The 25,969-nt window shown below is 40.7% G+C and overlaps 1 protein-coding gene across 2 annotated transcripts in view; it reads left to right on the top strand.

Moving 5' to 3' along the window:
* The window catches only part of CAB39 (calcium binding protein 39), a 103,820-nt gene that overhangs the window by 43,653 nt on the left and 34,198 nt on the right, over nucleotides 1-25,969 (top strand). For both annotated transcript variants that reach the window (XM_074189680.1, XM_074189681.1), the window contains exon 2: nucleotides 13,994-14,152. In XM_074189680.1, coding sequence (XP_074045781.1) covers nucleotides 14,039-14,152 — 114 coding nt within the window. In that variant the 5' untranslated portion in view covers nucleotides 13,994-14,038. The remainder of the gene's footprint in view (nucleotides 1-13,993; nucleotides 14,153-25,969) is intronic.

A 25,969-nucleotide genomic window follows, 5' to 3' on the forward strand; every position in this document is an offset into this window, starting at 1 on the left:
CCACTCCCCTCCCTTTGGTGGGCTGAGCACTCAAGGCTCAGTTGTGGCTGGGGGCGGGCAGCGCCTGCTTGCCAGCTCCATGCCTGCTTCCTGGATCTGAGCTGCCACAACTGCCCTGAGGGCCTGGGCTTTGTGCCCTTGCTCTGGCAGAGGTCCCCTCTGCTGATCCTTCAGTTTGTGCCTGGTGCTCCCCTGGGTGTAGGTCAGGAAACTGCCCCTGCTGCTGTGTGCTGCGGCTCCCAGGTGCCCCGGGGCTGCCTCCAGGAAGCTGAACTTTTTTGTACTTTGGCAGGCCACCCCTCTGACCCTGTGGAGCAGAGCCTTTCCACTATTTTCCAGGTTACCTTGGTCTGGAGAATTGCCTTACTGGATCTTGCTGTGGGTTCTGTCTCTCGAAAATTTTGTTAGAGTCATTATTTTAAGATTTTTTGAAATATTATGGAGAGAACACCTAGGAGAGGCTCTTCTCCTGTTGCCATCTTGGCTCCGCCCCTCCTGTTCTACAGTTTATTATTCAATTTCCAATTCTTTGCCACCACAAACAGGGCTGCTATGAATATTTTTTTGTACAAGTCATGTTTTTACCCTTTATCATAGTCTCTTCAGGGTACAGATCCAGTAGTGGTATTGCTGGATCAAAGGGGATGTACATTTTTATTGCCCTTTGGGCTTAATTCCAAATTGTTCTCCAGAAAGGTTGGATGAGTTCACAGCTCTACCAACAATGTAATAGTGTCCCAGATTTCCCACATCCCTTCCAACATTGATCATTGTCCTATCTGGTCATATTGGCCAGTCTGAGAGGTGTGAGGTGGTACCTCAGACAAGCTTTAATTTGCATTTCTCCAATCAGTAATGATTTAGAGCAATTTTTCATATGACTGTGGATTGCTTTGATTTCCTCATCTGTAAATTGCTGTTGCATATCTTTTGACCATTTGTCAATTGTGGAATGGCTTATTTTTTTGAAAATTTGACTCATTTCTCTGTATATTTTAGAAATGAGTCCTTTGTCAGAAATACTATCTGTAAAAATTATTTCCCAATTTACTACATTTCAGGGGCAGCTAGGTGGCATAGTGGGTAAAGCACCGGCCCTGGAGTCAGGAATACCTGGGTTCAAATCCGGTCTCAGACACTTAATAATGACCTAGCTGTGTGGTCTTGGGCAAGCCACTTAACCCCGTTTGCCTTGCAAAAACCTTAAAAAAAAGACCAATTTACTATATTTCTTTTGATCTTTGTTAAAGTGGTTTTGTCTGTGCAAAAGTTTTTTAATTTAATGTAATTAAAGTTATCTGGTTTGTTTTTAATGTTCTCCATCTCTTCCTTGGTCATAAACTGCTTCCCTTTCCATAGATCTGACAGGTAAAACTACTCCTTGATCTCCTAATTTGCTTATAATATTATTTTTTTTATGTCTAAGTCCCATGTCCATTTGGATCTTATCTTGGTATAGGGTGTGAGATGTTGGTCTAATCCAAGTTTCTGCCTTATTAACTTCCAATTTCCCCATCAGTTTTTATTGAAGAGAGAGTTTTTGTCCCCAAAACTGGACTCTTTGGGTTTATTAAACAGCTAAAGGAGTTTTTTTTTTTTAGTTTTTTTTTTGGAAGGCAGTGGGGTTAAGTGGCTTGCCCAAGGCCACACAGCTAGGTCATTATTAAGTGTCTGAGACCGGATTTGAACCCAGGTATTCCTGACTCCAGGGCCGGTGCTTTATCCACTATGCCACCTAGCTGCCCCCTAAAGGAGATTTTCATTGGTGTGCCTCAGGGTCTGTACATGTCTTTCTGCTTTGAACATTTTTTTTTTATCAATGACTCGTAAAAAGCAAGGATGAGCTAATTATCAAATTGTGTTTGTCATGAAGCTGGGAGTGATACGCTTATCACTATGAACTAACTGTAAATTCACTCAGTGACAGTCAGGATTCAAAAAGGCTCCCATTAGAGTTAACAATCGCACTGAATCCAATAACATGAATTTTAATAGGAATAAATGTAAATTCAAAAGACTCAATAAATTAACAAGTAAAAAGATGGGGAAAAGGAATTAGAATTTTAGTGAACTCAACCACAGTCAGACCACTTCTGCATTATTGTGTTCAGTTTTGGGCCCACATTTTATTTAGTTAAGGACATTGATGAGCTGGAGATAAACCAGAGAAAGGCAGCCTTGAGAATATTTGAAGGGCTGGGGTGATGAAGAGAGATCAGCCAGGTTCTGTTTGACCTTAGAAGGCAGAATTAGGAGTAAACATAATAGTTACAAAAGGGCAAATTTAGGCATCAATTTCCTATGATGTTCTAAGGAACATCAAATTGATGGGAATGGACTTCCAGCACTTCAGACTGGAAGTCACCTGCTGAAGATGAAGAGCCTGTTCCTGTTTGAGCAGCCCCAGTTCCTAGATTGACAGCCTGCTGTGTGTCCCAGGCTATACATATGCTGGAATGCTGCTGGGCTTTTCATTATGGGATTGCCAGTCAGCTGCCCCATTTTGTCATGGTTACTGTCTCTCCAGTAGCTTTCATATTCTTCCTCTTCTCTTTACCCTTCAGTTGCCACTGTAAATTCAGGCCCTTTTAAACCTCTTCCCTGGATTGCTGCCCCTGCCTATTCCTTCCCTCCAAGAATCCTTTGCAGAGATTCCAGAATAATTCTTTTAACTCACAACTTAACCACATCACTCTTCTAGTCAATAAACTTTAGTGGTTCCCTGCCCCCCCTTTTTGTTTTTTTGTTTTGCAGGGCAATGGGGTTAAGTGACTTGCCCAAGGTCACACAGCTAGGCAATTGTTAAGTGTATACGGTTAGATTTGAACTCAAGTCCTCCTGACTCCAGGACCAGTGCTCTATCCACTGCACCTAGCTGCCACAGTAGTGGTTCCCTTTTGATCAAATACAAACTCCTTTTTCCAAAGCTAAAGCTCTTTACAAACTTGCTGTAACCTATCTTGTCATCCTCATTATGTATAACTTGCCTTCACAGAAACCAGGCAGATCAGCTCTGCCTCACAGAGTTCTCTAGCTTCTTATTTCTTTGGGCTTCTGCACAGACTGAACCTGGTGCCCTTAGGGTGCTGCCCCCATCCAAGTGCCACTTTCTACAGGCAGATCTTCCTTGTCTGGGATTTTCTAAAATTGGAGAGAGAGAGAGAGAGAGAGAGAGAGAGAGAGAGAGAGAGAGAGAGAGAGAGAGAGAGAGAGAGAGAATATGTATGTATGTCATGTATGTCTGTGTGTGTTTGGCAGGGAGTTATTATGGACCAGAACTAGGGAAATTAAAGCAATTGTAGACAAATGAAAAAAATACAACATTGTTGGCTAAATTGTAGAATGTTGCCTCCAAAAGTGGTAGAACCTGGAAAATAGAAATACTTTCTCAGGAGTTTTAAGTAAATGTATAGATAATAGACTAATGAAAAAAACCCACAATATTTAGCTGTGGAATTTACTCCTAAATTGTTTTCTTAGGTTATTGTTCTCTCTTCCAAGAATCAGAAAAGTTAGGTTTGAGTGTCAGCTCTGTGAGCTATATGATTTTGAGCAAAGCACTTAACCTTTTAAAGAGCTTCAGTTTCCTCATTTGTAAAATAGGGGAAAATTTGGCTTTGTTTACATGAGTTTTTTTTTCAGTGAATGTATATGAAAGTATTCTGTAAATAAAAAAATTATTAAAAATATTATATGTCATTTTGGTTATGACCACTGTAAGGCGAGATTACTTTTCTTGAGCTATTTCCCTTTATAATTTATAATTATTTGACAGAGAAATTTGTTTCCCTGACACCCATATTAGGGCACTTCCGCTGGCTGTTTGATGTGTTTTGCCTGAGGTGTCTAATAGAGGCGTCTCAGAAAAGGAAGCTTTTGTTCACTGAAACTCTCAAGTGTCCATTTGCCAGCTGTGGGGAGATGCACCACCGGAGCCTGGACAGCAAGCGGGGGAAATAGCTTTTCTTTCCCTCTCTGCACTTGTGGCTGGCTGCTCAAGGAGCAAATTTTGAAGCTGTAAGAAAGCACCAGTCTCATTCTCTTTTTTTGTCCCGCCTTTAATTATTACAGAATAGCAAAAAGTGATTAACAAGGGTTCTTGAAAATTCTCACATATAAAGAGGCAGAGATAGATGGGGTGTGTGTGTGGGGGTGAACCATCTCTTAGAGATGACCATAACTACAGGAGAAAAGAGAATGTTTCCTAGACAGTTCTCAATGGCCTTGCACTCCATTGTATCATGCCTGACAGGTCTGTCTTGGATTACCAAGAATTGACTGATATAGAGCATTCTGTTTCTCCTAGAAACATTATTAATTTGATTTTGTTGTGTTGGAGGCTCTCTTACTCTTCTTCCTCCCTTGTAGGATCTGGAAGGCTAGTCTTATCTCTGAAAGCCTTCTGATAGGCTTTGATTCTTTGGTTGTGATACTATTTTAGACTCTCAGAGATATTTTTTCTGCTTCTCAACTCAGATAATACACCTGGGAAACCTCTCATCTTCCTGGTTGCCAGTGCTCTTTCCCTCCAATTATCTTAAGTCAGGTCAGATTCTATTACATCCTAGATCCTGGAGATGCAAAAAAGGGGCAAAAAAACCCCTCTGTATAGACAAGATAGATGTAATATCAGGGAAAGCACCCATATTAAAGACGATAGAGCAAAAGAGTGTTTGCAGAAGATGGAATTTTGACTGAGACTTAAAAAAGGGAACATCAGATAGCAGAGAAGGTGGGAGTAGGGATGGCGAGGTGGTGGTGGGGAATCACTCAGGAAAACACTAGGAAATTGGATGATAGAGGAAGAGAAAGGTCTTGTTCAAAGGATCAGCCAAAGGCAGGCATCACTGGATCAGAGAGGGTCTCTGTTTGCTTGTACTGAACTCTGTTAGAATGGAAGTTTTTTGAGGGCAGAGAATATTGTGCTTTTATCTTTATATCTCTAATGCTCAGAGCAATGCTTTATACATCTTTGTTGAATGGAATTCTCTAGTGTTTGTTATGGTTTAAATATATTCCCATCTTCTATAGGAAATATTCCCTTTCTCTTAATTCTAGTGCCTTTGCTGTGTTAAATGTTTGCTATTTATTCTATTCATAGTTTGAATACATTTCTTTTCATGTTGTCTTCCTCTTCTGCCTCTTTGTATCCCCAGCATGCTCAGCACAGTGACTGATGTATAGTAGGTGTTTAACAAATGATTATTGATTGATTCTGGATAGGTGTTATCAGATCAATTTCATTACTTAATCGTATTGATTTAGAATTGTTAGGAATATCCATACTATCTAAATCCTAGAATGAGCATTGGCCCAAGAAGAAATGCTTGAGGCCTTTCCAAGAAGAGCAAGGATAAATTAACTAAGATTACTCATTACCATGATTATTTTACATAATCCTCCAAATTCTGGGCATAATAATTAGACAAGAAAAAGAAATCAAGAGATTAAACGTAGGTAAGTAAAAAACAAAATAGTCTTTTTGCAGATTCAGTATTTGTCTACTTCAAGAACCCTAGAGATTCGATTAAAAAGTAATTGAAATAATAACTTGAACCCAGTGTCAGAATATGCAACAAACTCACCCAGATCATTAGATTTTCTGTATATTACTATTCCAGTAGGAAATAACTACAGATAATAGAAAGTGGTCTATCTGCTCTAACTCCTCATTTTATAGATGAGTAAACTGAGGTGCTGAGAAGGTAAATAACTTGTCCAAGGTCGCCTAAGTACTGAAGGATAGAGGCAAGGTTTGAAGCTAGCTTCTGCTGAAAGACTTGCCTAGATGAAGAAACATAATTTTTTGAATACAATTTAATTTCTATGTTAGATTTGTGATGAAATGAGGACTATTTTCATAGCTTCTAATGCTGACTAAATCTCAATTTCCACTTAGGCAGATAGTGGTATTACCTTCCCTTCAGTGATGTAGAGAGTTACTTAGTCATGCCTTCTTATCCTTTCTGATTCTTGTCCATGTCCTCTGGTAATTTTCCCACAAGAAGTCAACTTGAGCATTCTTCTTGTCAACAACAGCCTCATGTTATTTGCTTTGCTGTCAGTGATGCTACGTCATCCCTTCACCACAGAGTAGCTTGGTTAATCCTGGAAGTCTGTTCAGACCTGTGAGAGAAATACCAGCCTCAGTGTGAAAGAAATACCAAATTTACTCCTTGGCCATTAACATCCAGGGTTCAGTGGAGCATGGATTTAGAGCTGTGAAGGAATGAAGTCCTTTAGTATAACTCCCTCATTTGGCAGGTGAAGAAAATGATACTCAAAGATTGAATGCACAGGTAGTTACTGGCAGGATTTGAAACCAGGTTCTCTGACTCAGATCCAGAGTTCTTTTCACTGTGACACAAGGTATTCATCTAAAGATTTGTTTTTTCAAGGAGTTAGTTGGGCACCTTTGAGTGTAGTAGGCTGGCCTGGGAGGACCTTTCCAATTCTTAAATTGTGTGACGCAAAGGCCTAGTCATCCTGGGGATTTTTGTACCGAGAAGGATATTGGGAGCAAATTTCTAAGCCAATAAAGGAAATTTAGGAAGCCTGAATTCTTTATTACCTTTATTATCATGGGTACCATCTTGAAAGTCTTTGTTTTCAAGCAGTTCAGGTTAGACAGCTGGCACTTAAAAAAATTGTTTAAGTAATCAGTCAAGAATTCATTAGTCAAGCTTTTAATGTGGCAGACCCTGTGAGAGGCATTGGGAATATATAGAGGCAGAAATGCAATAGTCCTTGCACTTAGCCTGCTTACATTCTCAGGCTTGTGTATGCAGATACAAATTAAGTACTAAGGAAATTTAGCAAAGTAATTTTGAGGTGGGGGAGATGTCCTTGCAACTGGGGATTAAGAAAGGCTTCAAGAAAGAGAGAATTCTAAGAAGAGATGAGTGAGGTACCTTTTAGCCATAGATGACTTTTTTTTTTAAAGGTTTTTACAAGGCAATGGGGTTAAGTGGCTTGCCCAAGATCACACGGCTAGGTAATTAGTAAGTGTCTGAGGCGGCATTTGAACTCAGGTACTCCTGACTCCAGGGCCAGTGCTCTATCCACTGTGCCACCTAGCTGCCCCCATACACGAGTTTTAAGAGAGGTATGGTTCTGGATTGGAACAGCAGTTTTTGCACCCCATTAAATAGACCACAGAAGGGGAGTAATGTGTAATAGTGCTGGAAAGACATTTGAGGCTAGGTCATGATGGATGTTAAGCCAGTTAAGAGAGAGGTAGAAGGGAGTAAATGGGATGGAGGAGAGCAGTGATATAGCCGGACCTAAACTTGAGGATTGTACCTGGCAACTGTGGGGAGTAGTGTGGCAGGGAGAAACTTGAAGCAGGGGCCCAATAATTGAAGGGAGAGGTAATGAGGAGCTGAACTAGACTAGTAACTGTGTAAATTGAGAGAAGGGAGAGATGAAGATAAGTGACATTGGGGAAGGAGAATGGACAGGACTTGTCACCTGAATGTGGAGTGAAGGGTCAGGGATGGCACACATGGCTGACGTTAGTTGTCCAGAAGGAACATACTGGTGAAGTTAGTAAGAGGACTGAGGGAAGGGAATAAGGAGGTTTTGCTTTTCATGTTTTGGACTTGAGATGCCTGCAAGAAGTCCAGGTGGGATGTCTAATGGGCAGCTGGAGAGGGTGGGACGGGTGTTCACTGGAGAGGTCAGGGCTGCCTCAGAGATCTAGGCCCCATCTGTACAGAGTGCTAATTGAACCCATGGGAACTGATCCATAGAGTTTTTCACAAAGAGAACACATATTACTAGGTTGTCAGAGTGACTGGGGCGATAAAAATTTTCTATTAATGACATTTTCAGAGAAGGCATAGATTGAGTGTCACCCAAACTTTTGTTCTGAGGTTGGGAAAAAAAATTTATTTACAGTCTTTTTTAAACATTTTATTTTTCCAATTACATGTTAAGAAAGTTTTTCAACATTCATCCACATACATATGCATATTTTAAAGTTACATACTTTTCTTCCACTCTTCCTTCCCCTCCTCCCTAGCAGCAAACTGTCAGGTGGATTTGTACATACACATTTGTATTTAGCATGTTTACAGATTAGTCATTTTTGGTATGAGGAATTAGGGGTAAGGGAAAAGAAAGCAAGTCATGAAAGAGAAATACAGAAGAGAAATTTTTAAAAAGTAAATGTAGTGTTCATTCAGATTCTGATGGGTTTTTGTATTATTTTGTTTTTGTTTTTCTTCCTCTGGATGGGGACAGCATTCATTGTCCACAGCTGCTCTCCTGTGGTTGTCCTAGTTGTCCAAACAGCTGAGAGCATCTGCATCCATCAAGGTTGATCAGCTCACAATGTTGTCGTTAATGTGTGCAATGTTCTCTTGGTTCTGCCCCCTTCACTCAGCATCAAAATAATTGGTTTTCTTTAAATTCAGTTTGGTCCCCCCCCCCATAATGTTAAATCTGATAAGGAATCTGTGGGTTTTACCAAACTGTCATGAAGACCTGGATGAAAGATGATGTAAAATTAGGAACAACAAAATTTGACAGTGGATTGCATGTAATGGTGAATGGAGATGATAACGAAGTTGTGAACCTGGGTGACTGGGAGAATGGATTATGCCCTTGACAGTGATAGGGTGATTGGAAAGAGGAGAGGATTTTGGAGGAAAAGATAATGAGTTCTGTTTTGAACTGAAGTTTTCAGTGTCTGTGGGACATCTGAAAAAGAGATGGTGGTGTGTGCCTGTGACTCAGGAGATAGACTAGGGTGATATAAATCTGAGAATCTCCTCCTTAGAGATGATAATTAATTAAACTCATCAACGATGATAAGGTAGAATAGAGGAAGAAGAGGGCCCTGAATAGTATCTTGGAGGAAATCCTTGGTTAATGGGCATGTCCTGAATGCAGATCTAACCATGGAGACTGAGGTGAGATCAGACTGGTGGGAAGATGGAACCCAGAGAGAGCCATGTCCTGACCAGGAGCAAGGTGGCCCACAGTATCAGAGTCTTTCAGAGAGATCAGGAAGTAGGAGGGCAGAGAAGAATTGATCAATAAGCAATTTTTTTAGTCTTTTTTTTTAAGGTTTTTGCAAGGCAAATGGGGTTAAGTGGCTTGCCCAAGGCCACACAGCTAGGTAAAATTAAGTGTCTGAGACCGGATTTGAACCCAGGTACTCCTGACTCCAGGGCCTGTGCTTTATCCATTGTGCCACCTAGCTGCTCCTCATAAGCAATTTTTAAGAGTCTGATATTTCATGAAAGATGTGATTAAGAAAAAGTCATCAAATCTGATCATTAAGTCAGTAGTGACTTTGGAGAAAACAATTTCAGTAGAATGATGAAGTCAGCCAAATTTCAGAGGGTTTTGAAATATGTATAAGGATTGGATTATATGCTTTCTAAGGTCTTCTCCAGTTCTATTCTTTGATCCTTTGACCATTCCATCCTTTTTACATCATTTCTAAGAACATTTGACTGATTCAAAAGACTGAATGAGGATTCAGCCTTGCCACTTAATGTTGTGACCATGGGGTTGGTAAGTCATTTCTTTCTGAACCCCTGTTGACTTTATTGTAAAATGTGGCTAACAATACCAGTCCTACCTACCTTCCAGCCCATCTATAAGGATTAATTTGAGGAGACTATATCTGTAAAAGCAATTTTTTGGGAGGTGGTGACGATGATAGTAGGACTAAGAAATAATGTTGATTTCTGAAATATGCTTCACCTTGAAAAAGGGACAAGTGGTGGTTTCTCAAATTATTTAGGTTGGTATAGAATTTAAAAAAAGAACAAATCCCTATCATCCAGAAAAAACTGTGGGGAAAAAAAAGCCTCTCATGGTGTTAAAGCTTATGCCAATTCCCTCCTGCTTCTGGTCATCTCACACTGGCATGGCTTCAGTACTGTCCTGAAGGTTCTAGTCACTGCTTAGGCTTGTCCATGAAGTAAACCTTATGGGTTTCCCAGCTTGGTCGGGTCATCATCTGTCAGAGAGCCTGATGGAAGCAACTGCATCGGTGGTGACAGCTGACCAGGGGGAAGGGCCTTGGAAAAACTTCAGAAGCATGCCTCTGGCTGAGCTCCCCCTCCTTGATTCTACATGTCTCGGGTGTGCAAGGCACTCTGTTGGGGATGGGGGAGACAGAAAGACAAGCAGTCTCCTCCTGAAGGGGCAGACATCTAATAGAGTACCAACCCAGCTCAATTCACCACGCATTTATTAAATGTCTAGTGTGTACTTAGAAGTAGAGATATAAAGAAACTATGCTAACAGCTACCTCCTGGGAGATGAGGCTGCTGAGGAGATGAGAAGTGGGGAGAAGGGGGAGAGACCTGAATAACAGGCAAAACTAGGTGTTGGAATGTTGGGTGTGAGATAGCCAGCAAGGAGCCCAGCTTCATTGGGTACCAGTACAAGCTGTCTCTGCTGTGTTCTATAATGTTAAATTTTGATAATAAATCTGGCAAAGGAATTTTTGAATCCTTATTCCCATTTATACAGTACTATTCCAAGTACTGATGTTTATAATGATGCCTTTGGATCATAGAGAGCCAGTGAAGTTAGATGCTCTCTTTCTCCAAAGATTTGGAGATTGGGTTAGTAGTGCTGGGTTCCTGAGGTATCTTTTGAGGCTGGGGAGACATTGAAAATGGGTCTGTCATCCAGGAAGTCTAGAAACAGTTGGCAAGGTGCTTTATCAGGGGGTTTGCAGGGGGATGGATTTTTTTTAGCCAGGGCAACTTTGTAAGGTTACCTAGTGAGTTGGAGAGGGTTTGTGGTCAATTGGTCAGTCAAAAAGGCGTCTTTGTGTGCGAAACTAGGACCAAGGAAAACATGCTCCAGGGAGACAGCTTATGCCCATGTAAATATCTACTAAGTAAATTCCTAATAAATTTTTTGAAGGGAGGTGCTAGATTTGGGGAGGGGGGCAGCTCAGGAAAGTCTCCATGGAGGTGTGGTCCTTGAGCTAAGCTGTGAAAGAAGTGGATTCTCAGGTGACCAGGAAGGGCAGTCCAGGCACGGGAGATGGAATGTCCTGAGTGAGGAGCAGCAGCCAGTTTGACTGAACTGTGCAAGAGCGAAGGAGAAGAGAAGGTCGCTCAGAGCCAGGTTGTGAAAGGCTTTCCACTGAAGCCAGAGCTGGTATGTGATCTTAATAGGGAACCTCCGAACTGTATTGAAGTGAGAGGGACATCTCAGGACTGGACTTGGACCCTTACTGCTCACAGCTGTTAGGGAACACTGGATTCTTCAGACTAGCAGCATCTGATTTCTCTCTTCCCTTTCCTAGTCAAACTCCTTGAAAAAGCTGTCTCTGCTAGTTACCTCCATTTCCTCTCCTCTCCTTCATCACTCAGCAGAAACTTTCCTCCATAGTTACTGATGATCTCTGAATCATAAAATCCACTGCCCTTTTCTCACGCATCATCTTTCCTATCCTCAATGCATCGTTTGACTTACGGACTACCCTTTAACTTCCCTGCGTTTTCTTCTTGGTTCTCTTCCTACATATGGGACCCTTTCTTGTTGTGCTCTCTCACTGGAGATACACCCAAAGCTCTGACCTCTCTGTATATATGTTCTTAGAGAAGCTAGAAGCTGCTTGGAGGGCAATTAGGACAGAATTAGGACCTGCAGTCAGGAAGATTGGGTTTAAATTTAACCTCAGATGCATTACTTAACCTCTGTCTGCCTCAGTTTCCTCATCTGTGGGGTAATATCATTCGTAATTTATTTGTAAAGCGTTTTTCAAACCTTAAAGCATAATGTAAATGTTGTTGAAGATTTCATTTATCAGTTCTGTGCAAACGACTCCCAGATCTATTTATCCAAGCCTGATCTTGTTCCTGACCTCTCTTTCTGTGTTAGATGCCTCTTGAATATTTCTAAGTTGACGACATCATGTTGGGGGAGATAGAGAGTTTAGATTAGACTGGACCTGTTCTCAAGGAGCTATTAAAGTTTTTAGTAGGAGGCTAAAATACCAGCAAAGATACTTAGGATAAACAATGTTACCTGACATTGTAGGTATGCACTATAAAAAGTATCATGTGAAATCTAATGAAAAAAAATCTTGGGGGTGATGGCTTCCTGGGTGATGTGGCCTTTGAGTTGGTGGGACTTGTGTCCTGAACAGTGAAGAGAAGCTTCTAAAGGAGAGCCTGTGTATAGGTTTGGGGGCAGGAAAGCTCACTTCAAGGACATATAATATGTATTGTTTCCTTCTACAGTTTTTATTTTTCATATAGAGTAATATACTCTGTGTGTGTGTGTGTGTGTGTGTGTGTGTGTGTGTGTGTGTGTGTGTGTTTGTGTGTGGGGGTAGAACTTCTGGACAGAGCCACAAACTAGGGAAGCAGCAAGATAAGTGTTCCATTTGAGTGACCCATTCTCTGCTTCTCACACACTGGGGCAGGGAGGGCCAGGGCCAGGGCCAGGGCCAGGGCCAGGGCTGCCCAGGACTGGGGACCCAAAGAAGGCAGTTTCCAACATCCTCAGCCTCTACAGCTTTGGCCTAATATTTGGAGAACAGGGGGCCATCATTCTTTCCTTTTCTTCTTCTTACAATTGCCCTGAAGTAGAACAGTCGGAGTAGTTTGAGGGAGGGCAAGGTCTACCATCAGAAGGTCATTTGGCTTGGGTTTTGTTTTGGAATGGACACATTCCCCCTCCCCCAACAGGTATTTCCACATGCAGAGTAGGATGCAGGAAGAGGACTGAGCATGCTCCAACAGGCTTCCTCCCAGCTTGCCTGGTGGCCCATCCTTCCTGAGTTTTCTGTCTGATTTTAGAGGTGCAGTTCTAGACTGGAAAAAGCTACTTCTTATAATTCTTCTTTGAATTTCTTTATAATAATTTGATGTCTGGGTGGTTTTGTTTTCTTAAGGTATTGTCCCCATGTTACTATGTTTTATCAACTAGAGATTCCTTTGAGCTAATAAGCAAGCAACTTTGAGAGGATTAAAGGAGATGTAAGGTAGAAATGATATTAGTCATTTATACCTGGATTAATTTAATCAAATACCTTTTCTCCATACCAAGTGAACATACCCACCAAGTAGGAAGATGGGATAGAGAGGAGAGAGAAAGGAATTAGAAATAATTTTACATTATGATCAGAAGTTGGTAGCCCTTGGTGACTTGTTGCTTTGGGAGACTTTAGATAGCAAGATGACTGACTGCATAAAAGTACAGTTCTGAGAAGGAAGGTTCAGGTAATGTTCTACCTGCCCTGCCTTCTGTCCCTTCCCATTGCCAAGTTGGGATTGGACATAGTGATGATCAGTATAGAAACCTGATTTTTTGGGGAGTGGGTAGATGCTTTCTAAGGTAGGCCTAGGACTGGTTTCTGTTGCCTCACTTAGTGGGAGCAGAGGCACTTTAACCCAGTAAATAGTGGATAGTGACCATTAAGACTGGAGGGAACCTAAGGCCAGGGAAGTCAGAATGTCAGCCAGACTGTAGGATGGTAGAACTGAATGTTTTCTTGGCTCTTTGACCCTGGCCAAGTCATTGAATGGTGCCCCAGACAAATCTCTAAGACTCTAAGGTGTAGAACAGGGCTGTACCACTAGAATTTCACTACAGGAGATCCTAGGAAGACTGGAGGCTCAGTGTGCCTTTCAGAGAACTCTACGGGATCAGAAAGCTCAGAAAGCTCCCCAGTGCTTTGCAGTCAGGGGCTTTGCCTAGTTGAGGTCAACTGGCCTTAATGAATGAGGCTGGTACCTTAAATCATCTAGATCCAGTTGTTCTTCCTCATCTCAGAAAATGGGACCATCATAGTGACCACATGGGGTCATATTTGAGTGTGTTCTCATCAGGGACATTATTTCTAGTGCTGCTGTTTTCCTGATTTCAGACATTCTTTCAGGATCAGTGTTACCCAAGTCTTAGATTCAGTTAGACCAACTTAAAACTTCTTTGGACTTTTTTAACGTAATAAAACTGTCTTTTTTCTTACCTTGGTTTGTGGTTCTGTGTTTTCTTTTGTCCACAGATAAAACAGGAAAAGGAAGACAGAAACCCAGTGTAGCTTGCAGTCATGCCATTCCCATTTGGAAAATCTCATAAGTCTCCAGCAGACATCGTGAAGAATCTGAAGGAAAGTATGGCTGTGTTAGAGAAGCAAGATATCTCCGACAAGAAAGCAGAAAAGGTCAGGATTTGACTTGATTTGGGGTTTGACATCATTTGACTATGTACAAATGTAAAAATGAATTTGGGTAGTGATTCAAAAAGTTTAAATTCCAATTGAACTTTATTCTGGCGAAACTTTTAAATTTGTCAAAATTATTTTCAAAATGATAACCACAGACTCTTCTTTTGCCAAAGTTAACTCAAAACAAGTTTTTGGTAGCTGAGTTGTGCTGTCAAATTGGGTTTGAACAGTGTATTTTATCCTAGATTTCATTCAGTGAAGAACCCCCAGGATTCCTTGGCTTGCCTTTATTTTCTTGAAGCAATTCTCATGCAGTGATTTGAACTTAAAAGTTCTTTTGTATTTTATTCCATAATTTGTGGTTATCTGCAATGGACATGATTTTCTGGACATTATTTAAAATTATTATTCTTCGTGGAGATTTTCTTTTTCAAAAGTATCATTTTGGGGAGGCTAGGTGGCACAGTGGATGGAGCACCAGCCCTGGAGTCAGGAGGACCTGAGTTCAAACCCGACCTCAGACACTTAATAATGACCTAGCTGTGTGGTCTTGGGCAAGCCACTTCACCCCATTGCCTTGTAAAAAAAAAAAAAAGACTTAAAAAAAGTATCATTTTTAATTAATGAGTATTATTTCCTCCTCTCCAAAAGAAAAGCAAAGCCTTATTAACAATATGTATAGTCTGATCAAGTCAGTTCTGTCTTTGGTCATGTTCCAAAATGTTCCAAATCATGCATTTGGAGTCCGGGTGTCCTTTCTCTGTCAGAGACTGTGATTCTTCTGTAATCATTTTTTTTCCTTTTAAAGATTTTATTTATTTTGAGTTTTAAAATTTTTCCCCCTGATCTTGCTTTCCTCCCCCCCAGAAGGTAATTTTCCAGTCTTTACATTGTTTCCATGTTGTACATTGAACGTGATGAGAGAATTGAGTGTGATGAGTGAGATACCATATCCTTAAGGAAGAAATAAAAAAGTATAAGAGCTAGCAAGATGTAATCAATTTTCATAATTACATTGAATAGAAATCTTAAAGATTATAGTTTTTTAATTTATTATGGTGGTATTATTATATAGAAGATTCTTCAGTTCTGTTCACTTCACTCTAAATCAGTTCAACTAGGTCTTTCTAATGATCTCTGAAGCTGTTCTTGGAGGGTACTAATTGCTGATGACTAACCCGAAAGTTGCCTTTTTTGGTGGAATGGGGAGAAATTCTCTCTGTAAACTTTCCTATTTCGGTGAGGCTTCTTCACTTGGAGAGATCTTAAAAATTGACATCAAGTACCTTAGAAATAACAGTTTAAAAAATTAATGTCTGGGGGCAGCTAGGTGGCGCAGTGGATAGAGCACCAGCCCTGGAGTCAGGAGGACCTGAGTTCAAATGCCGCCTCAGACACTTAATAATTACCTAGCTTTGTGGCCTTAGGCAAGTCACTTAACCCCATTTGCCTTGCAAAAAAACCAAAAAAAACCACAAAAAAATAATGTCACCTAACAAGAATAATATAGACAGCTCTCTCAGTACAAATTATAATGTGTATATATTAGGGTATGTAAAAATTTTGGCTGTTTCTAAATCAAGGGAGGAAGGAGATGGTTTCTTCCTGCTGTATTTTTTTTTTTTGCAAGAATAATAGAAGAGAATTGCCCAAAACTTTTTAAAATTAATTCACTTTTAAAAATTTATTTACAACATTACTCAAAACAGTCAAGTGAAAGAAAGAGGGAAAAAATGTGCTTCAGTCTGTGTTTTAATACCCTCAGCTCTGTCTTATGGTGGATTGCATTCTTTACATTAAGTCCATCAAAGAAGTTCCTGTTGATGTTGCTGATTGTAATGCCCTCCATCCACTTCTCCCCACTGCCAAATTATTCTATTTTCTCTCTCCTTCCACTCTGTCCCTCATCAAAAGTGTGCTGTGGGACAACAGCTGTATTCTTAAAGGAGTTATTGACAATATAATCCATTGTGGTAGGAATACCTTCTAACAGGATACTTTGGCATGTGGGGGGAGGTCAGTCCTTTCCCTAAAAAGTGTTAAGAGCTCTGGTCTATGAGGTTTGACCTGCACTGTGGCACTGCTTCCTGCTTGTGGACAGGCAGAAAAAAGGGTTCCCTCCTTCCCCCTACCTCTAGGTGCTGGAAATGCCAAACCCTGCCCAGCCTAGGACCAAATGCATTGTCTCAATGGAATGACACACCCGCCTCAACCACATTCTTCTGTTTCTTGACTGTTGAGTGTCTTTCATGCCATGACAAAGTAAACATCCTTTGTTGACTATTGAATGACCCCTAAGTGTTTCATTTCCTTGTGATCTCAAATCTGAGAGGTAGCATCAGCCTGAGTCAGGCCTAGGCCACAGTTCTTTTTTTTTTCTCTTTAAGCTTTTGTAGTAATCAAACATTGATCTCAATTGTACATTTATTGTTAATAGAGTGTGTTTTTTTTTTAGATTTTTTTTTTCAAGGCAGTGGAGTTAAGTGGCTTGCCCAAGGCCACATGGCTAGGTAATTATTAAGTATCTGAGGTTGGATTTGAACCTAGGTACTCCTGACTCCAGGGCCGGTGCTCTATCCACTGCGCGTGCCACCTAGCCACCCCTGTTAAAATCTTAATCTCAAGTAGCTTTCCTTTTTTATGAACAGTAAAAATAAAACAATATGGGAAGGCTCTGTTGTTTCAAGGTCAAGATTAGTATGTATATCTTATGATTATAATAGAAAAGTGAAATCCAGTGTTTTAGAAAAATGCTTAACATAGTACATATAGATTTAATTTAAATATTTAAAAGAAATAATTCTGTAAAATTCATGTAAAGAAATAGTGAGTTAAGACTTATAAAAACTTGGTGCAATGCTCTCAGATTTATAAAGTGCTATAATTTTCCTCCAACCAAAATTGCCTGTTAAAATTGCCTCAGTAGAGCAAAGTACAAAGCAGAATATGATTTTTCTCTTTCTACTTGCATCTTTGAATGCCACTTAAGTTGATTGCATTGACTTTTTTTGGCAACTAAAATTTTACATTTGGCTCCTTAAACTTGCAGTAAACCAAAATCCCCGGATCTTAATTTAGGTTCTCTTGTCTAGCAAAGCCTCCCTCCTCCTGCACTTGTGGGATTAATTTTTTGAATCCAAATGTAGCATTTAGACTTTCCTAAATGAATTTCATTTTAAGTTCAAATAGATTTGGACTTTCATTCTGCTTCAGAATGTCAAGAAATATCATTTAAATCCTGATTTGATTAGCCCTCCCCTCTAGCTTGGTGCATCCACAAATTGGATAGATCTGCCATCTCTGCCTTCATCTTTGTGTTGATACAAAAGCTGAACATCCTAGACCCAAGGACAGTTCCCTTTGATGCTCTACTGGAGAATTCCCTCCAAGATGATAGTGATGCGCCGCCTTTGGCTCTATCTGGCTGCCAAATCTCCCCAAGTGAAGATTCATAGAACCCTATTCCTATGTAATCTTGTCTATGAGAACAGCATAAGAAGAGTCATCAAATATGTTGCTAAATCTTGACATGTATTCTCTGTCTCAAGCTTTCTTGGTCTGCCAGAAAAGGGAATGTACTTCATCTGACCTGACTCAGCCTTAACAAAGCTGTGCTGGTAGTTAGTGATTAGCAGTTGCCTTTTCTAAATATTCATTAACCAGGAATCCAATCCAAATTCATTGACCTTTTTTTTCTTCTTTGAAACTTGGGGATTTGACCTTTTTCAATCCTTTTTAGTGCCTCTCTTTTTCTGTTTCGTTGAAAGTGATTCAGAAATAACTAGAATCTCCCCCCTCTCAGTACCCTGAGAAGTAATACATCTGGGCAGGGCTTGGTAACTCGACCCTCTCTTGGCTTCTCTTAAGTTTCAGCCTCTCAGTCATTTTTGTGAAAGCTCTCCTACTCTGATCTTTTCTCTCTGACATAGGATCATCACTGGAGAGGTGGAAAACATTTTAGAGACCATGTAGTCCAATCTTCTTGTTGGCCCTTGAGGCCCAGGAGGGTGGATCTAAGACTTGCTCAAATCCACACAAGTAGAGAGTATTAGAAGCAGAATTTGAATCCAGGGTTCTTTGACATGAGACACAGTGTTCCTGCCATTGCACTCTGCTGTCCCACCAGATCAGTTACTAACTTATCCTTTGATTTTTCTTCTTGTGGGCCAAGCTTCAACTTCAGCTCATTCAGAGTGCTATGGCTTCTCATGCTATTTTTCTAAGACTTGGCCCCTCTTTATACATGTTCTTCCTTCCTTACTCTTTTCACAGACTTCTCAGTTCTTTGCTTTTATTCTTTTCCTCTTTTCCTTTCACCTTTCCATAGTTTCTGTAATTTTTTTTTTTTTTGCCAGCATATTTACCCAGCACTTCTTTTATTTTGATTTGTTGTTAAGGCAGCAAGGCTGAAGGTTTTTTTCTGAGTGTACTTGATTGCCACCCCTCTGGAGAGGAGGCCTTGCCAACAGCTGCTGTCCCTTCCAGGGGACAAAAAGGAAGGGCAGGGAGTCAGTGCATCTAGCTCAGGTCATGTGCCGATGCCAAGAATAGATGGACATTTGCCCTCAAAAGCTGGAATTTATGAATGACTTTGTTAACAAGAGAAGTTAGAATAAACTGGATCACGGATTCATTTCTCTTTCCAAAGGTTTGACACAATTTGGCTCAGAGCAGATCAAAGTTAGTAGGCAAATTGAGAAGTTATATTGACATACTAAAATTAACTACAATCAAGTAAAAGGGGGTATTAGGCAGAATACATGATCTATGGATAACATTCATCTTTCTTTAAAATTTTATAATATGTCATACTTTGAGTATTTTGAGTCTCACAAAAATCTTGTGTGGTTAACAGGGTAAATAGTATTGTCCCTATGTTGTGGATGAAGAAGCAGAGTCAGAGGGGTTCAGTGACTTAGGATTAATTAATCAGTAGACATTTATTGTTGCTGTTAGTTTTTTCTGACTCTTTGTGACCCCATTTGGGGTTTTCTTGGTAAAGATACTAGAGTAGTTTGCCATTTCCTTCTCCAACTCATTTTACAGATGAGGAAACTGAGGTAAACAGGATTAAATGACTAGACCAGATTGTATTCCTATTTAAGCCCAACCTCTTATGCACTGTTCCATCTCATTGCATTTTTAAGTACCTACTAAGTGCCAGGGCAGTGAGGTGGCACAGTGGATAGTGTTCTGGGCTTGAAATCAGGAAGACTCTTCTTCCTAAGTTCAGTCCATCCTTAGACCTCAAATCATTGAACTGTCAATCTTTTAATAAGGCAAAAAATGAGATCTTTCTCCTTTTAACTATTTAATTATGTGGGGAGAAAACTTTCGTTTTCTTGAGTGTCTGAGTGTTTTCTATTTGTGCATGTATGTTTCCCTTAAAAATAACCTGTTTAGGGGACAGTTAGGTGGCACAGTAGATAGAGCACTGACTTTGAAATCAGGAGGACCTGAGTTTAAATCTAGTTTCAGACCCTTATTACCTAGCTGTGTGACCTTGGGCAAATCACTTAACCCTATTGCCTTGCAAAAACAACAACAAAAAAAACCCAAAGTAAAAAATAATCTATTTAAGAAGACTTCACTATGGATGTAGGTCTTTTATATTATGAATAGTTGTTATAGAAGAAATTGTACAACCTTAACAGCAACATAGGGGTGATGGTCAGCCTTGATTGGACTTGCTCATTCCATCAGTGCAACAACCAGGGACAATTTTGGGCTGTCTGAGACGGAGAATGCCATCTGTATCCAGAGAAAGAAGGGAGGAGTTTGAACAAAGACTATTACCTTCAATTAAAAAAAAAAACCTCATTATCTTATTATGTAATTCTGCTTTCTTTTATACTTTTTTTTCTCTTGAGGATATGATTTCTCTCTCATCACATTCAACTTAGATCAATGTATAGCATGGAAACAATGTAAAGACTAACGAACTGGGACGGCTAGGTGGTGCAGTGGATAAAGCACTGGCCCTGGAGTCAGGAGTACCTGGGTTCAAATCTGATCTCAGACACTTAATAATGACCTAGCTGTGTGGTCTTGGTCAAGCCACTTAACCCCATTTGCCTTGCCAGAATTAAAAAAAAAAGACTGCCTTCTGTGGGGTGTAGGGTGGGGGAGGGAAGCAAGATTAGGGGAAAAATTTTAAAACTCAAAATAAATAAAATCTTTCTTTTATTTAAAAAAAAAAGAAATTGTACAAATAGATGAAGCTCCTGAGAGCTCCGGCTTTAGCTTTGTGGAGGAAACAAGTCAGACCAAAGCCATACCTGAAATACTTTTAAAAAAATGCTCCAGCCCACTCCATTCTTCCTTTTTTCCCCCTTGTTCTTTTAAAGTCATGGTTTCTCTGTTTCTTAACTATCGTTCTATTTATTTTATTTTTAATCTCTGTAAGGCATTGGAGTTAAGTGGCTTGCCCAGGGCCACACAGCTAGGCAATTATTAGATATCTGAGACTGGATTTCAACTCAGGTCCTCCTGAATCCAGAGTTGGTGCTGTATCCACTGTGGTACCTTACTGCTCCTTTGCTATCATTTTAAATGAATGAACATACCTGATGCGTTAGCTAATATGCTTAATATGATTTTACTAGTTTATTCCATAACATCTGAATATTGATTATTAAATTTTAGGATACTGATTAGTTCTATGCCTTCTCTTTACCTCTTCTCAATGTTTTTCAGTTTTGAATAGTGTCTATTCACTCTTTTTTTATTTTAGGTTTTTGTAAGGCAAATGGGGTTAAGTGGCTTGCCCAAGGTCACACAGCTAGGTAATTATTAAGGGTCTGAGACCGGATTTGAACCCAGGTACTCCTGACTCCAGGGCCAGTGCTTTATTCCCTGCACCACCTAGCTGTCCCTCACTCATTTTTTATTGCATTTAAAATTTTTATTTTTTATTATGAACTTAACAAACAAACAAATATGAATGTTTCCATATTTAAAAAAATCCAGAAACAAGAATTCTGTGGGAAACGAGGAATCTCATTGAATCCTTTTAATAAGGATATATTAAATTTAAGACTGTAGTACCAACACTCTTCTGCATTTGAGTCATTTTCTCAAATTCTTTTTGCTTATTCACCCATTTTATCGGAAAAATAGTACATTGACAAAGAAGATGATTTGGATGGGGAGGAGAAAGGAAGGAGGCTTTCAGAACATTCTTTGATGACTCATGATACTAAACTTGTTTTGAATAATCTTAGGCACCTACGAGTTTATTATTAGGAACTCTGCTCTTTTAGCTCAGTGGTCTCAAATATTTAAGTATGAAATAGATGAAAACTCAGGCCTTCCAGTGATGATACAAAGCGATTTTTCACCCCCTAATAATTAATATATCTAGTTTTTTGAACCAAATATTTCATTTATTAAGAGAGATTAAAAAAAACCCAAATGGTCAATATCTAATGACCAGTAGTTGGATAAGGAATCAATCTTATTTAGGACAAGCCTTCAATTGCTGATAAAACCTTTTGCCAGCATTTTATATTTAAAATCTTTCCAACTTGGTCTTGTGAAACCTATTAGTACTCTGCTAGCATAACCTCAAAAAGCCAGTGTTGCCCCTCATCACAGTGAAGAATTTTGAAGAAAGACATCTCAGAGTTTGAGCCCCCAGTGATGGAGGGAGTGGCCTTAGCAGGCAGGTTATAGATCCATCATGGGATCATCCTGTACTTTGTAAGGAGATCTTTGCTTTTTAGATGCAGTGGATGTGAAAAGCAGAATCAGGGACAAAATGATTGATTGTGGACCCAGCTGAGTGGTTGGGAATGAAGAGAGAAGACAGAGCAGCAGTCTGAAAGAGGGAACAGTAGCTGTGCTCCCCTCCCTTTGTTTTTCTCTGCCACCCCTCTCCCTTCCACACCCCCAGTTAATATCAGATCTGAACCTGGAGCTGGTCTTTTGATGCCCAACTCACTACTAACCAACCTACTGTGGGGACTGGTTGTCATTAGCAGTTTAGAAATTTGATGGGTTCAGCCCGGTTTCTTGTTTCCTTTTCTGGAATCTTAGATTTAAAAGTCCCTCAGGCGATGATGTAAAGGTGAAATGCCTGAGTCACATAGATGGAGCCAGAATTCAAACTCAGGTTTCCAGTTTAACCAGATCAAATACTGGAAGACACACTGGCTGGAGCCTTTCTTAGTTCTCTTTATTCCATCTCATGGAAGGACCCTTGGGTCACCCCATTTCTCCTGGGTAATAATAGTGCATCTCATCTTTGCCGAGGCAGTCAGCTCAGGCCGGTCCGCACTGTCACCTGTCACCTGTCACCTTCGAGATCAGCCATCTTGGCTGGTGCGGGGGGCTTCGCTTTGGAGCTCCACATGGCACTGTTCTTCTAGGTGGACATAGCTTTACCCACCTCATATAGATTTGTTTACTTCCTGTTTTCCATCTGCATCCTGAGCTTAAAGAGATTTTTCTATTATTAGCCACAGCAAGTTTGTGGTGCTGACTTGATGAGTCTTTATTTCCCCTATTTTATTTTGCTGAAAATCAGACTCATCACCTTTTCCTCCCTGAAATGTCTTCCCTCTTCTCCTGACTTCAGTATTTCTGTTGATGGTGGAAAGAGCACTGGATAGAGGGCAGAACACTGGGGCTTGAGTCCTATAGTTATTGCCCACAGGACTGGAAAGCCTTGGTTTAGGGACCTTTGTAAAAATAAAGGAGTTGGAGTAGATGAACTCTAAGCCCTTGTCTCAATCTTCAGACACAGCTGTTATCAGCTCTTGTCTCTACTTCCTAGTTTGGGACATGCTTTAGGAAGTCACTTTTTTTTCCTCTTTAAAATGAGGCACTGGATTCAGCTTTTGATCCTCCCTCTCTGTTACCCCCATATCCAGTCATAATCTGTTTCCTTTGCAATGACACATCTCCATTTTTCTTTCAGTTCTCAACAAACTTCCCTTTTCTTAGGTCTGAACTAAGGCAGTCATTTCCAGGTCTTTTAAGTAGCTTGGTCTGGCAGATTGTTGTGAAGAAGCTCATGGAAAGCTGTTCTGTGAGAAATTAGCAATGGACCTGGTTAGATAAATACCACCTTGTCTCCATTGATCTGTAAGGCCCAGTCTAGTGATTCCTGAATCTGGAATCACCTTCCCCATCTGAAAGACCAGCTCTGTGTGGGTGATCCTCTAGACTAATCCATGTCTCCTGTGCTCCCCTCCTGGGTGATGAGTTTTGGAGAACCATGCTGGTCTTTGCCCTTCGGCCTACTCTCAGCCCAGTCTCAGCCAGAGTGGAATCCTCAACTTGGAGATAGTCATTCATCATTGCACTGGCCTTCGAATTTGCCCTCAGACACTTGCTACTTACTGTGTGACCTTGGGCAAGTCACTTAATCCTGATTGCCTCACATCCAGGGTTTTCTCCAGGTGTTTTGATTCCCATCTGGCCACTGGACCCAGATGACTCTGGAGAAGAAAATAAGATGGGCCTGAGAACAAGCCCCCCTCCTCCCCTTCATGTGCTTGACATGGCATCACCTTCTGATGTCGTGGTCTTCTTCTTTGAGAATGAAGGACAAACATTAGTTTTATTCCCAGTTCTTAGCACTGATTCAGTATTGAGCCTCTGCTTTTCTATTCACTTCCCCAGATGAGTTGCTCAGAGTAAATGAAAGGTTATTAGCTGACTGACCCAGACTGACAAGAACCAGTCAACTTGGAAGTTCTTGGGGTCTAGTCTCACCTCTGGAGTGGAGAGTGTCTGGCCCAGGATGCTTCTGGGCCATGGATCAGAGGGTGCAAACTCACAACTAAATTGGGTTTGGAAAACGTTCAACAAAATAAAAATACATGACAACATAGACAATATTAATTTGTCATTTTTTTAAGTCACTGTGTGGCCTGTAGGGTCCGGAAGAATTTCCTTTTCTCCTTCTAGCAATGAAATCACAGGCCTCACTGCCATCCTTTCCCCGGCCCCTTAGCCTGGAGACAGTGTTTGGTGTCTGTTCTTGTGCTTTTGATTGAGCCCAGAAGTACAGATAGTGAGGTCACTGGTGGTCTTCAAAGCAGAGGCTGGTGAGCACTTGGTGTACTGGAAAGCAGCAGTGGGGCCACTGAAGCATTCCCTAAGCACCCCCCATGGTAACTTTCCCAATTCCATTTTCATCTAGCTCTCCTGCATGGAAACATTGTGGAGCAGGTATTTTGGGACTGAGAGCTTTATGGAAATGCTCTCCTCTGAATATGGTTTGGTAGTTTGTACTTCATAGATAACAGATTACTTAGAATCATTGTTCATGTGAAGACCTTGTCAATTAGATGAAGAAAGTGTTTTTGGAAAGAGAAAAAATGCATAGAATGACAGAAATTGTTAGTTCGAATGACTTCCAAGTTCAAGGTGATCTTCCAGGTTACTTTTCAGGACTTCCTGAAGAAGTTCTCCTAGGGGAGAAGAATCAAAACAAAGAAAAGTAGTTTGGCTTTGGCTATCCTCAGCATAGCTTGGGAAAGGACCCAATTGCAGCCATGTGGAGCCAAAGAGATTTTCCTTGATGAGTGAAGAAAATCTGATAAGAGAGCAAGGGAAAAAGGGCAGGATGCCAGAGGTACCATAAGATCTGTGTTGGGTGGGTGGGGGAACAGCTAGAGCACTGGCCCGGGAGTCAGGAGGATCTGAGTTCAAATCCAGCCTCAGGCAGTTAATAATTACTTAGCTGCATGCCTCAGGCAAGTCACTTAATGCCAGTACCTGACCAACCCCCCCCCCCCCAAAAAAAAAACAACAATCTGTCCCAGGGATTGGCATTTCTGTTGAGGGTGAAAAAGTCTCCTCTTGAAGTATCAACTTCTGTGCTTGGAGACTGGGGGGTTGGATTTGAGTAGATGAAGTTGGGAGGGGGGGGAAGAGGCTTTACAAATACAGTAGATGGTTCTGCATCTCTGCGTCTGTCCTTTCCTATTCCTCCCTGCCTCCCAGTCATCTAGTATCTAAACATCACTAGTTGTGTGTAGGGGGTCTAGGTGACTTAAGGGTTAGAGTGCCAATATTTCTGAGCTCAAATCTGGCCTCAGGTACTTCCTAGTCTGTGACTCAGAGCAAGTCACTTCAGCCTCTTGGCCTCAGTTTCCTCATCTGTAAAATGAGCTGGAGAAGGAAATGTCAAGCCTCTTTAGAATAGCTGCCAAGAAAACTCCAAATGGGGCCATAAAGAACTGGACATGACTGAAAAATTCAGCAAAATGTGTGTGTGTGTGTGTGTGTGTGTGTGTGTGTATGTGTTGTTTCCCACTGTTAGACTGCACCCTCACTTTGCCTTGTGTCCCCAAGGCCTAGCCGCAGTGTCTGGAATCTTGTACATGCTTACTTTAATTAGCCATTGTTGATCATTTGGTTATTCATTGACCTTTACTATCAAGATTGACACATGCATTAAAAGTTATATGATGCCCTGAGAACACAGGAAGAAGTGCTACTGTTCCTGCTTTCAAGGAGCTCACCTTTGAATGTGGGGAGACCACCTTGCACTATGGCCCTCAAGGGCTGTTGCTTTAAGGTCACTTCCATCAGACTGAACTGCAAGAGGGCAGGGATTGGCCTTTGTATTTCTCATTCCTCTGACTGGCAAAGATGACTAAAAATGACCCATGTTGTTTTTGGGAGAACTATCCAAAACCCCAACTCTCCTGGGAAGTAGAAAAGTCACCTGAGAGACTCCCTTCCCAAAAAAGATCATAGAAGGATGAAAAGGAGGCATATGTACACAAATGTTTCTAACAGTTCATCATGTAGTATCAAAGACCTTGAAACCAAGAGATGGGGAGTGAGTGGCTAAAT

This window comes from Macrotis lagotis, chromosome 5, assembly GCF_037893015.1.
Source record: "Macrotis lagotis isolate mMagLag1 chromosome 5, bilby.v1.9.chrom.fasta, whole genome shotgun sequence".
Lineage (NCBI taxonomy): Eukaryota > Metazoa > Chordata > Mammalia > Peramelemorphia > Peramelidae > Macrotis > Macrotis lagotis.